The 12,512-nt window shown below is 30.8% G+C and overlaps 2 protein-coding genes across 2 annotated transcripts in view; both read left to right on the top strand.

Moving 5' to 3' along the window:
- Bma-sma-1 (putative spectrin beta chain, putative) overlaps positions 1–4,758 on the top strand; it is a gene marked incomplete at both ends in the record, with an annotated part of 30,151 nt that extends 25,393 nt beyond the window's left edge. Inside the window, 11 exons of the mRNA XM_001895946.2 lie at positions 123–288; positions 511–710; positions 820–936; positions 1,099–1,336; positions 1,465–1,722; positions 1,955–2,142; positions 2,358–2,487; positions 2,744–2,903; positions 3,608–3,708; positions 4,211–4,448; positions 4,697–4,758. Coding sequence (XP_001895981.2) covers positions 123–288; positions 511–710; positions 820–936; positions 1,099–1,336; positions 1,465–1,722; positions 1,955–2,142; positions 2,358–2,487; positions 2,744–2,903; positions 3,608–3,708; positions 4,211–4,448; positions 4,697–4,758 — 1,858 coding nt within the window. The remainder of the gene's footprint in view (positions 1–122; positions 289–510; positions 711–819; positions 937–1,098; positions 1,337–1,464; positions 1,723–1,954; positions 2,143–2,357; positions 2,488–2,743; positions 2,904–3,607; positions 3,709–4,210; positions 4,449–4,696) is intronic.
- A 3,650-nt stretch (positions 4,759–8,408) lies between these two features.
- On the top strand, positions 8,409–11,491 carry Bma-cdc-73 (RNA pol II accessory factor, Cdc73 family protein; the record flags this gene model as incomplete). Its single annotated transcript, XM_001895945.2, has 9 exons — positions 8,409–8,477; positions 8,649–8,848; positions 9,219–9,374; positions 9,471–9,641; positions 9,855–10,014; positions 10,114–10,282; positions 10,423–10,616; positions 10,793–10,963; positions 11,249–11,491. The coding sequence occupies 9 exons, from the start codon at positions 8,409–8,411 to the stop codon at positions 11,489–11,491; spliced, it is 1,533 nt and encodes a 510-aa protein (XP_001895980.1).
- Positions 11,492–12,512: the final 1,021 nt, after the last annotated feature.

The following is a 12,512-nucleotide window of genomic DNA, read 5'->3' as shown; positions in this document are numbered from 1 at the left end:
GTTCTCTTACTTTGAAACCAAAATATATGAGAATTTCAATAACTGTCAAATGTTATTCTTTTAAAAAGTTGGTTAAAGTTCTGAGTGAGTTATAGTAGATTACATTTATAGTGAATTTATAGTGAAACACTTCCAAATGACGTGGACGGATGCAAAACATTAATGTTAAGACATGCAGAATACCAAGCTGAAATTAGTGGACGACAGCCTGCTGTTGATGAATTTATTCGCAAGGGTAACAATATGATTACTGCACAACATGTTTTATCTTCCGAGATATCCGGCAAGGTTCAAATTTCTAATGCTTCAAAATTCCTATTAATTGAAATTTTTTGAGGATTAGAAAGTAGATTAGACAAAAGTTTTCTGGTCACAATCGAGTAATTATATTCTTAAGTTTTTTAACCAACAATAAAAGAAATATGATTTCTTACTTAGATGAAAATAAGAATGAGAATTAGTTGGAAGAAATAAGATATTTTTTAGCATAGACATATTGTGCTTTTTCAGATTAAACAACTAGAATCAGCTGTGGATTTGTTGAAAGATATCTGGAAAGAACGATTGGTGTTATATGAAGAAAATTTGGATTTGCAACAATGGAAACGAGACGCACATATCACAGATGCATGGTTAACGGAGAAAGAAGACATGTTGAAGGAGGATTGGAGGAAGGTTGAAGATGTTGACGATGCGGATAATAAGATAAGGTTTATTTTTGATTTTTTTTTTTTTCGCGAAAACACCCATTTAATTTGTGAGGAAAACTTGTTACAGTTGAAATTACTTTTTCCAAATGGAACTGAATTTGTCTTCCAGGAATTTTGATGATTTTCTAATAACATTGGAAGCACAAGGTGAGAAATTTGACTCATTGAAAAGATTAACTCTTCTCGAGAAGGCTTATTCGCAGCAACGTAAAAAGGAGTGCGAAAGGTATGTTAGTCTACTTTCAAGTAATTTAGAGCTATTTTTGAAAAAATTTTAAGGAGTCTCCGATCTAGAAAGCAGTAATTTTGTGACAGTTTTTCTGATATATTATTTTTTGACTTCCAGATTTGATATCTATGCATTTGTGGGCAACATTTTTTTTTGCAGAATCCGAGCAGAGAAAGGAAAAAATGAATCACAGAAAGACAGCATCAAAACATTTGAGAAACAAAATAAATTGCAAGATCGTCGGAAGGAACGCGAAAGACGCATGACTCAGGAAGTTTCATTGTTGAAACCAAGTCCATCATACACCGAAGAAGTGTACGCATCACATACTTTACCACATCCTCGACGTGGGACAGAACCTGTTCCATGCATTCGGACATCCTCTTTCGAATCGAAAGTATGTTGTAGAATCATTTAATTATCTTCTCAATTTTAGAAATTCATTGTTATGTTTATAAAATGAAGCTGATAACATCAAATTGATGTTTAATGAAGAATAACTTTAAAATTTCCTTCTTGTTTTAGGAGGCACCATCTACTCCATCAAGGCAAGCAACTTTGAGTGTTTCGGATGGTTCGTCAGCAGAAGCCGAAAGAATGCTGAAAACGTCCGGATCTATGCTATCAGTTGATGAAACTCCGACAATGCAAAGGATAGGTTCAACTCGAAGAACTCCGAAATTTACTACAAGACGATCGAATTCATTGAAAAAAATCAAAACGCGGGATGACTTTGGACCGATTGATATGCATGGACATCTCGATCGAAAGCAAGACTTACAGGTATAACATTTTGGATTTATTAACATATCCACAAGACTTTTTGATGTCGAATTAGCAGCTTTCCGTTTCCAATCCATTTTTTTCTTTGCTTCGCGATTGCTAAGTATGATGAAGGCAGTTTTATCCATTGTTTTTTTTAGCCATTTGTTTTTTTTTTTTTTTTTAAACTTGAGTCAACTATTTCATAAAGCGATTCGCTTTCCTGTGAGTTTCATTATTCTGGTTTCTGTAGGGCGGTGGAAAAAAGGCAACGATACGCACGTGGAAAAGATATTATACAATCCTCTGTGGACAGCTTCTATGTTTCTTCAAAGATGAAGACTCTTTTTTGGAAAATTCGGCAGCTTCTGCACCGGTTAATATCCTGAACGCAGAATGTGATGCATGTCCTGAATACATGAAAAAAAAGAATACCTTCAGGTATTTTTCATTTAATTCTCTTTGTTTTTTTCTCTATTCAAAATAAGTTTCAGTTTTATCAGACGTTTAAAATATTTGAATACTTTCAAATACTTGAAAACTTTCTCTTGAAATATTTCTGTTAGTAATGAAAAAAAAATGAAATGGCTTAACGAACAGCTTAGTAAATTTTCTATGCATTAGTAGCATCTTCGAAGGGGAAAACTTTGCTTCAGACTGAAAATACAAGATGGATCGGAATATCTGTTTTCTTGTAATGATGACGATAAGATGCTAGAGTGGGTGTTGAAAATAAGATTTCATGCAAATTTGGCACCGGCACAGCAGCTTCGAAGCTTTGATAAGGTATATTTGAAATATATATTGTAAAAGCAAGAGATGATTGCAGTAAAAAGGAAGAATTAGGACGGTTGAAGTTAGCAAAAGTTTGTTCATTGGCCAATTAGCAGAAACAGTTCAGAATAGAATCCAAAAATCTTCTAAAAGTTATTTGGATCATGCAACTGCACTTTGGAATTCAAGGAAAAACCGTTTAAGATGTGTTTTTGCATATTTTCCACATCACTTTTATTACTTGGAAAAGTAGTTTAATTAGTTTTAGGGTGAAAGCCCACCAATGTATTCACCACCGCCACGGCCTGGCGAAATTCTGCGAAGACACACTACGGATTTAGTTTCATCATTGGAAGTTAATGCCTTTTCGTCAGTTCCTTACGAACCGAGAACATACGAAAAATCCAGCACCATAACTGGTAATCATTGTAAGTTTTCAGAATTAGAATTTTCAACGTTTTCAAAGAAGAAAATCTGACGCCTTATTTGATCATTAGGACTATTAGGGCTTTCTTGTTCCATATTTCACCGGCATTTTTCAAACTTTTTTAGTAAAAACTGTTTGCCAACTACTAATTTTGTTTTGTCTTTTTCTATCTTTTCCACTTTTTTTTTTAGGTATATGTGATATTCTTATTTTTATTATTATTATTTTTTTTTTTTTTTTGATGCTTTCCTACTTATTTGACACACTTTTAATTCATTAATGTAAGATAATGAGAAAGTAAGCTAATAACTTATTTCTTTTTTTTTTTTTTTTCTGCAGCACCTTATGAATACAATCTCTCATTCGAAACTTCTCATGATATATTCTAATTAACTCTCATTTTGTTCAGTATCTTGTTGCCTTAACTTTTTGTCTTTTGATTTACAAGTTTTCTAAATAGGAGAAATTTAGTCCTTATAATAGGCTTTATGCTTTCCTACTTGAACAAAGTTATGACGTTAATTTGCATTTTTTTGTTATTTTTTTCCATTTGACAGAGAAGTGCTAATACAGAAGATTTTGAATGAGTTGAAAAGGAACATTGAAATAATTAGACGGGACAGTTCCAGTGGTTTAGGCAATCGTGTTTGTATTTAACTTCATTTCACTTTTCTAATCTAGATTAAAAATATTATTGGTTTTTAGACGACGAAGAAGAAGTGACATTGGAGCTTCAAAATCAACTGTTTAAAACGGCAACAGCAACATTAATATCAATAGAACGTGAAAACGGGTTTGGAAACCTTGTTAGTGCTGATTTTCTAAATTTTAAGATGTTAATAGCATAAGGAATTAGATAAAAATACCAGAAAAGCACGCTTTAATAGTCAGACCTGTCATCAGGAAAATTCACCTACATTTGGCATATCGATAGCAAAGGAAGTGACAACTCTAATTGTTTGCTGTTAGATGTGTGTTAAAAATGGAATCAAATAACAGCATGTGTCTTTCCACAGTACTGTTCACTGAAAACAGCGGTTGAAATCATGACTAAAAAATAGAGTAATTTCAGTTATTTGAGATTTCATAATTAGGAAAAGGTTAATGTAGCGAATATCAGTGGATTATTTAATCTTTGTTTGAAAAAAAAGGAGATTTTTTACTCATCTATACAAGCTTCTTGTTTCCAATTTATAAAATCCTTACGTAATTTATTTCCACTTTCCAACTCTTGGAATTATTGCCCTAATTTTTTAGACCAAATGATGCAGATGAATTTACGACTTTATTGAGATTTTTTTTTTTCAGGATGGCCCTGAACTGCAATATCTAAATCGTGAAAACGAAATGAATGGTAAACAAGTGTTGGAGTTGGATTCGGATTCTGTGGCATCGTCAATATCGCAGCGAAATACTGGGAATATAAAAGGCGCTGACAATGATTTTGTTGCCTGGGTGGAAAAATATTCGGATTTGTCATCATCAACTAATGCTACATCAAATATGCCCGTTGTCACACTATCTGACGACACTGATTCTGTTAAAAGTACATTTTCTTAATGTAATTTCATTTAATTAGGGATAATGTCGTAGTAAAATTGAACTCTTTGAATTTCTATCCGTTCGCCATCCAATTATTATGATGTGATCAAACTTTTTATAATGTTAAGATGTATTATGTTTCTATAAAATGAAAGTGCTTGCCTTTCATTCTTTCCTCTTTGCGCAATAATTATTAAAACATTTTAAAATCTTATTCCATCGAATTTATATCTGTAATCAATTTATCTTTAGAGCGTAAAGCATTTTCGTTCTTCAAGCGTAGTTCACGACACAAAGAAGGTTGCAGCAAGTGACGAAATTGACAAATGTTCGATCAACGATCTTTGTCTTATGTGATATTATTAAAAATGCCTTTAAAAGGATGTCATCAGGATTGCTTGTCTAACATTTTTATCTCTTATAAATGATTATTAATATAATTTGGAATTACTATAAGCGAACTATCGTTATTTTAAGATCACGAAATTATAATTTTAATATAATTTTCTTGAATCTTATGTTTAAACTAATGATATTAGTCTTATTTTGTAGTTTTTATTGCATCTCTCAGTATGATTTCCTTAAAGCTTCTGATTTCAAATCATGGGTGAAATTCCCTACATAAAACTTTGTTTCTTATTTTCACTTTCTTTATTTTATCACTTATATCATTCCTTGTTTATATTATTATTAATGATATTTATTTCTTTTTTTTTTCGTTTAACATTCAATCTTCTTATTTGTTATTAGATGTAAATTAATTTCTAACTATTCTACTGCCAAAATGGCATACTTTGGCAGGGATAGCTTCTTTCCTCAATGAATAAAAAAGTTAGATCCGTCTTGAAATGAATGAAATTTGAAATGGACGTTTTGAAATCTAAGCATTAAATATCCTAATTGTTGACAATATGAGGAGGGAAAATGCTATGAATATGGCAAACTTTTGTTGATGAAAACTTTATTAGTTGTTTTTATGCTATTATACTACTGATTTTGTACTTTTTAATAATTCTTTGTTACTTTTTCTTTCTCTATTTCACCTTATCTTGCGTTCAACTCAGTGAAAAGTAAAAAAAAAAATGCGAAAAGAAAAACATATCGTTATTTTTTACTATGCCAATGAATGATTAAAACTGGCTTAAATGCAGAATATATAATCTTTCACAATTTTCGCACTTATAGCAATTTGAATAAGTGGATTGTTTTAGGATAAAACATTAAGGATAGCCTGAGGATAATTTTACCATGTGAGAAAGGGTCAGATTAGTTACAGGAAAGAATAAAGAGATTTTAGTGGTATTTAATTAATGAAATTTGATATGGAATTCAGAGTAAACAAATTAAAGATTGTAATAAGGGAGGATGTAGCATTGTCATTTTTGCCAGGATCACATGTCGACAGATAAGCGAGGTATGATATAATGTGCGTATAATTGTGGTAGAATAAAGGTTTGTGAGTTAAGTTCGACTTGAATGCTTCTGATTATAAAATGTAGCACAAATTTAGAAATAGAAATAAAGTTCAAATTTTCAAAAATTTGCAACTTATATGCTCAAATCAATTTTGATCAAAAATTCAACATAGTTATTACCATTAAACTCGTTGAGTTATATCGAGTTGTTCAACGGAAGAATCAGTGCAGTTAATTAAGAAATGAAGCTAATCTTTCTTTGACATAAATCTCTTACAGATGAAATTAGCTCGATCGAATTTACCATACAATTAGCAAACTTAAAAGTAAAAGTAATTGATGAGATAGGTGATAGTAAATACGTATGGTACGGCACAATGAAAGAAGTAAATAGCTTTATCTATTTTATTGATCAAAGTAAAAAACATTAAAAACAATGATTCAAAATATTTTTCTTTTTCTACCCTTTTTTCTAAAATATCAAAGTTGAATAATTGCTGAAATGTTAAATTTAATTAAAGTTTCATTTTTAAGTAAACTAAAGTTTAAGTTTTTGTTAAAACATATATATAAAGTGTAGCATTAAAATATGATTGAATTTTTACCAGAAATTAATTATGAAATGTACAGTCGGCATAATCTCTTTTTTTATTGAATATATTGTTTTTATTAAATATAATATTTATATTATATATATATATATATATATGTATAGTAATGCATTAAAAAAAATAGAAAATTAGAACTTAGTTAATTAATTTGTATGCATTGCATAGGAACTGGTCATATAGGTGTAGTCATTTGACAACTTAAATAATAAACCCTAGGCTGAGGCTTAAGCTTAGTCTTAAACTTAGGCTTGAATAACCGCACCTGTCGAATGACAGTCAAATGACCACCTAATTTCGAATTTAAATATTGATTTTTATGAAGATCATACAATTTGTAAAAATTTTTTTAGATTAAACTAGAAAAAAATTTTTGGTGTTATCAAAGTTAATTTTAATTAAGTGTTAAAGCATTTAAGGAATAGTAATTCATAAAAAAAAACAGATAATTAGAAGAAACTGGTCATACGATGTGGCTATTTGACAACTTAGGCTTACGCTTAAGTATACGCTTAGGCTTAGATTTGGGCTTAAACTGGGCTTAAACTCAGAAAGTTTAGGCTTAGGCTTGGACTTAGGCTTAGACTCAGATTTAGACTTCGACTTGGGCTTAGCCTTAGGCTCGAGCTTAGGTTTTGTTTCAAGTTTAAATTTTTATGAAAATTTTACAATTTGCAAAAACTTTTGTACATTAGACTAGGAAATAGTATTTAGTCTTACCAAATTTTATTTTAGTTAAGTGTTAAAACTTTCAAAGGGTAGTAATTCATTTAAAAAAATAGAAAATTACGGTGTGGTCACTTGACTGTGATTTGACAGGTGCGGTCATTTAGGCCTGATTTTAAGCCTAAGCCTAAGCCTGGGCCTAAGATTTATTAAAGTTGTCAAAATTTAAGCTATCAAATAACCACATCGTGTATGACCAGTTTCCTCTAATCATCTATTTTTTTATGAATTACTATTCCTTAAATGCTTTAATACTTAATTAAAATTAACTTTGATAACACTAAAAATTTTTTTCTAGTTTAATCTACAAAAATTTCTACAAATTGTATGATTTTCATAGAAATCAATATTTAGATTCTAAATAAAAATTAATTTTAGTTTCAAAAATGAATTAAAACTATGACCAATTAAAAATTTTATTAATTCGCTGAAATCCTTGCTCAAAACCTAATTATTAAAGTTTATTTTAATATTTTGAGCTGTCAAGTGACCACACTGTATGTGACCACTTGCCGTACAAAGCATATAAAATAATCAATTAAGTTCTAATTTTCTATATTTTTTTTAATGAATTACTAATCCTCAAAAATTTTAACACTTAATTAAAATTAACTTTGATAATACTCCAAATTTTTTTCTAGTTTAATCCACAAAAATTTTTACAAATTGTATTTTTTGCAAAGAATAGTAATTGATTTAAAAAAATGACTGAGGTGCAGTTATTTAAGCCTAAGTTTAAGCCTAAGGTTTATTATCTAAGCTGTCAACTCATCACACCGCATATGACCAGTTCCCGTACAATGCATATAAATTAATTAACTAAGTTCTAATTTTCTGTTTTTTTTGATGAGTTCTCTCTTATATATATATATATATTAAATATTTTACTAAAAATGAAATTTTTGTGATAATTAGTTAATAATCAATATATGGTTTCAAATAGAAAATGTTACTTACTTATGTATATTAATATGCTAAAAGAACATCTAACTTCATCTACGTTACTAATTAAAAAATTAATTCCCAGTTTCTAAGTTATCTATGGCTATTATTTATCCATAATTAAGATATCGTTTGCATAGTGTACCATAGTGGAGCCGCTTTTTTTCTTAGCTTTTGCAACATTGACGTTTCGCTATTGACATAGTTGAGTGGACGGTAGCGTGACGTACGTGTTGCCATCACGTCAGTTTAATTCCAATTTTGCTGTTAATAATGGCTGATCCATTGAAATTGCTACATGAATATGCTATAGGCCGACGTACTATGCGAGAAATTAAAAATGTTCGTTTTTCTTTTATCATGTTTTCTCATTTGTTAAAATAGTATTGAGAATTAAAGTTTTGTCCTTTGGTGTATACTAAGAAATGCAGAATATAATGGTGATAATAACTTGATATCAACAGTTCTTGTCAGTTAATTTTCATAATGTATATAAAAAATATATAATTTCAGGGCAATCAGCGTTATTATGTATTCGGTGATGCAGCATATCGACGTGATGTAAGGACAAATCTAATGGTATATGGTAGACAGAATGAGTATTATACTCTGGAGTCGTTATTGTTATTATGGGAAAATCGAGAAATGCAACATACTGCTTATGTCAAAGATGCTTCCGGCAAAGGAATACAATGTGTTACCAGGCCTGATAGGTATATCTTTTTTGGGCTTCCGTGTAATAAGTAAATAAATGTCTTTTTTTTCGGAAAAATAAGTTTTCATTAAGTCCAAGTGTTGCATCTATGATTAAATTTGTGTATTCCTTTTTTTTTTTTCGAAATCTTTTCCAAAACTATTCTTCTATTCCTCTTATCTTTTTGTTTCTCTTAAGACAAATCAAATTTACGAGTCATCTTAGAGATTTTGAAATTTTATTTCTGAAGTTTTTAAATCTCCTTATTTTTTATTTCTAAATAGTCCGAAAATTCCTGCTTTGATCTTCTAAAATTTGCTTGAATTTTCGTCTTTAAAATTACCTCTAAACCTTATATTGACTAAAGCTTTATTTTTCCTTGAATTTAGACGTGAACTTTTGGCATATCTCAAAGGTGAACGTGAACAACCACCGCAAACAGTGGACTTGCTGGCACCTATTCCAGCACCAATCCCTGTTTCTCGACTTATTGATCAAAATGAACCAGAAGTGAAAAAAGCTCGTTATGACGGTGAAGAAAATCGGTTGGTGTAGAAGTTAATTATAAAATTTTCAAATTCACTGCATAAATGGAAATTCGATCTGGCTGTTTTATTTGTACCAGCAAATACAATTTCTAGGCAACGAATACAAAACCTGTTGAAAGGTACAGTGACAGAAGATAACAAGACTGATGATGTGGAAGGGGTGAGAGATCTTAGTGACAAACTCACAGCTGACAAAATTGCTGCTTTGAAAAACAAACGGAAAAAAAACATGGCAAGAAATACAATCAAATCCGTAGACGACAGGTAAATTTGGTTGATACTTTTAGCAATTGATCTTTTTCTTATGTGGACTTTTTGAATTCTTAAGCTTGCTGAGATCTTAAAGTTCTATTCAATAGCTGTCTTTTGTTTTTTATTTAACATCTTAAATTTATTGTTTAATTTGCTTGTTAAATGGATGAAGCTTCGAAGTTATCATTTGCAAGTCTATCCTTCTATAGCCTAGAAGTTATCCAGATTTGGTGCTCCGATGGATTTAGACGTGCCTGATATAAGTGAAGATGCTGTGGACCGAGAACTAAAAGGCAAAGAACGGGTGTGGAGGAATCGAACAAGCGTTATGGAAGCAGCATCTAAAGAATTCACATCAATCCTCTCTATTTTGCATAGTTTTAAGGTATGTGAGTCCAAAAAAATTTTTTTTTTTACGTATGGTGTAGCATTTTTTGGTAGTTCTTAGTGAAATTAAACTTCATTTCTTTCCACAAATTTATAGCTGCGAGAAGAGGCAGCACAGCGTCAGAAATCGGCAGCACCTCCGCCAAGAACAACATCGAATGATCGGGCCAAACCACAACCTGCTGGCTATTCACGTTATGATCAAGAAAAATTTAACAAAGACCAAACTGCTGGTTTCAAGATCGAGACCGGACTTACTTTCCAAGGTTTTATATTCGAGTTTATAGAAGCAGCTTCCAGCCATTTCGAATTTCGTTTTAAACTTAGAAATCATCACAAAGCTTACTTAAAAAGAACACAAGCATGAAATTTATTAAATTGAGGTCTAAGTCTCCAATTTTTTGAGGAACATCGATAATGTCTGCTTCTGGAGCGAAACCAATGGTAGTAGAATCGTCAATACCCGCGAAAGCCCTGACACCTAGTATAGACAGTAGTAATCAGCGACATCAGAAGCGGCAGTCTCGGACTCCAATTATTATCATTCCAGCAGCTGGCACTTCGCTGATTACCATGTTTAATGTTCGCGACATATTACAGGTTTTATTTTTTTTAGTTTTGGATTTATGAATGAAGCTATACAGCTTTTATTACAGGCTCATTTATTTTACTAAAACATTGAGCATGCTTTTGCGTGTATGCAATTCATCTTATGTTATAACTTCCTGTTTGAAATCAACAGGCAATGCGAAATTAAAACTGGCTTTTTAATTTAGGATATGCGTTTCATTACCACAGAAGAGCGAAAGACAACCTGTCGAAGGGAAAATGAAGTCTTGATACAAAGGTTAAAGCATGACGGCGTTACAGTTCCGTATAGAGTTGTTGAAAATCCTTTGAAGTTTGGTGACGATGAATGGAGTCGTGTTGTTGCTGTTTTTGTTCAGGTACTTTTGTGGTTGCATCGTTTCACCTTACTAATCGAACTCAAGTGTAGGATATTTTTCCTTGCAACTTTTATTTTATTTCATTTTGTTTCATTTATTTATTTTTTGGAATATTCATCTACATCGTTGAAGTTAAAAATTGAGCTGGTACGATCATCAGGATGATAGAAAAAAAAGTGTATATACTTTATTAGGCATATTTATAACAAAATTTATCATGACTGGGATAGCGGATAATTACTTATTGACTGCTAGGAAAAAAACTGCGATAGAGTTTGATTTTAGGGGCCGGCATGGCAGTTCAAAGGCTGGAGATGGGGCGGTAATCCTACAGATATATTTGCAAATGTAGCAGCTTTTCATTTGATGTACGATGATCAGAAAATGGACAATAACGTAGCTAAGTGGAGTGTCAATGTTCTAAAGCTGTCGCGAACAAAGCGACATCTGGATCGTGCTATATTAGCTCGTTTCTGGGAAGCACTTGATCGATATATCATTAAAAACAAGCCTCATCTTAGGTATTAGAAGTATGTGTTGGTGATAATGCTGTGATACTGCTATTCATAAATGATTTATTTCTACTCGAAGCAAGAATTTTGAGAAATTTGAAAGAGACTCACATTTCTGGAAATTTTATATTAGATCTAATAGTGTTAGTTCGAGTTTTAACAAATATAGTTTGAAACATTTAAGTGAATGCTTCTATTAATGTAAATGTTTGCAAATATTGTTCTTTTGGCAGTTCATTATAAAATGGTTAATCTTTGATATTTCTAGTTAATTCGGCTTAGGTTTTCGTTTTTTTTCTCGATATCATTTTTTTCTTTCTTTTTTTTTTAATGAGAAAATATTTTTTAAACTTTATTGGTCTTTTTATTGAAGAATAAATAGACGTTTAAGTTTCATGTTTTATCGAATATTGTACATATGTTGGTGCTTTGTAATTATTTTTTTTTTTTTTATTTTTAAAAATTGTTTTGTTTGGCTTATTATGACATGGGTTTATCACAGACATCGGAAGTCAATGACAAAAAAAAGCCAACTTTTCGGAAAGATTACGTGCACTTCGTGGATTATCTCACAACTGTTCATGTAAAAAGAACTTTTATTAGTCTTAGATTATTAAGCCAGTTCAGTTACCATTAATTTGTTTCAAGTTGTTGTTTTAGTATAGATTTGAAAATTGTTGTGTAGGTATATTTTGGTGAAGTAACAGAATCATTAAGTTAATAGGGTAATAATGTGTATTGAAATAGTTGTTATGGATTTTGTTATTTTCTGGGATCTAGAATATTCATACTTCTGTTTATGCTACTGTATTTCTTCATAATGTAATATATTTATGATTCCGATGAACAAAAGTAATCGATTTATTGGAGCTATCCTTTTTTTTTACAAACTGTTTCAGAACAGCGAACAAAGTTCCTTCACATTATGCATCTAAGTTTTAACACCTAGAATAGTTGTGCAGAAAATAAGAAAATAATGTTTGACTTCTCAAATTAATGGAGTTAAAATATCTCACAAAAAAAAAAAAAAAAAAAAA

This window comes from Brugia malayi (assembly GCF_000002995.4).
Source record: "Brugia malayi strain FR3 genome assembly, contig: Bm_v4_Chr4_scaffold_001, whole genome shotgun sequence".
Lineage (NCBI taxonomy): Eukaryota > Metazoa > Nematoda > Chromadorea > Rhabditida > Onchocercidae > Brugia > Brugia malayi.
This window is presented reverse-complemented; position numbering and strand designations above follow the sequence as displayed.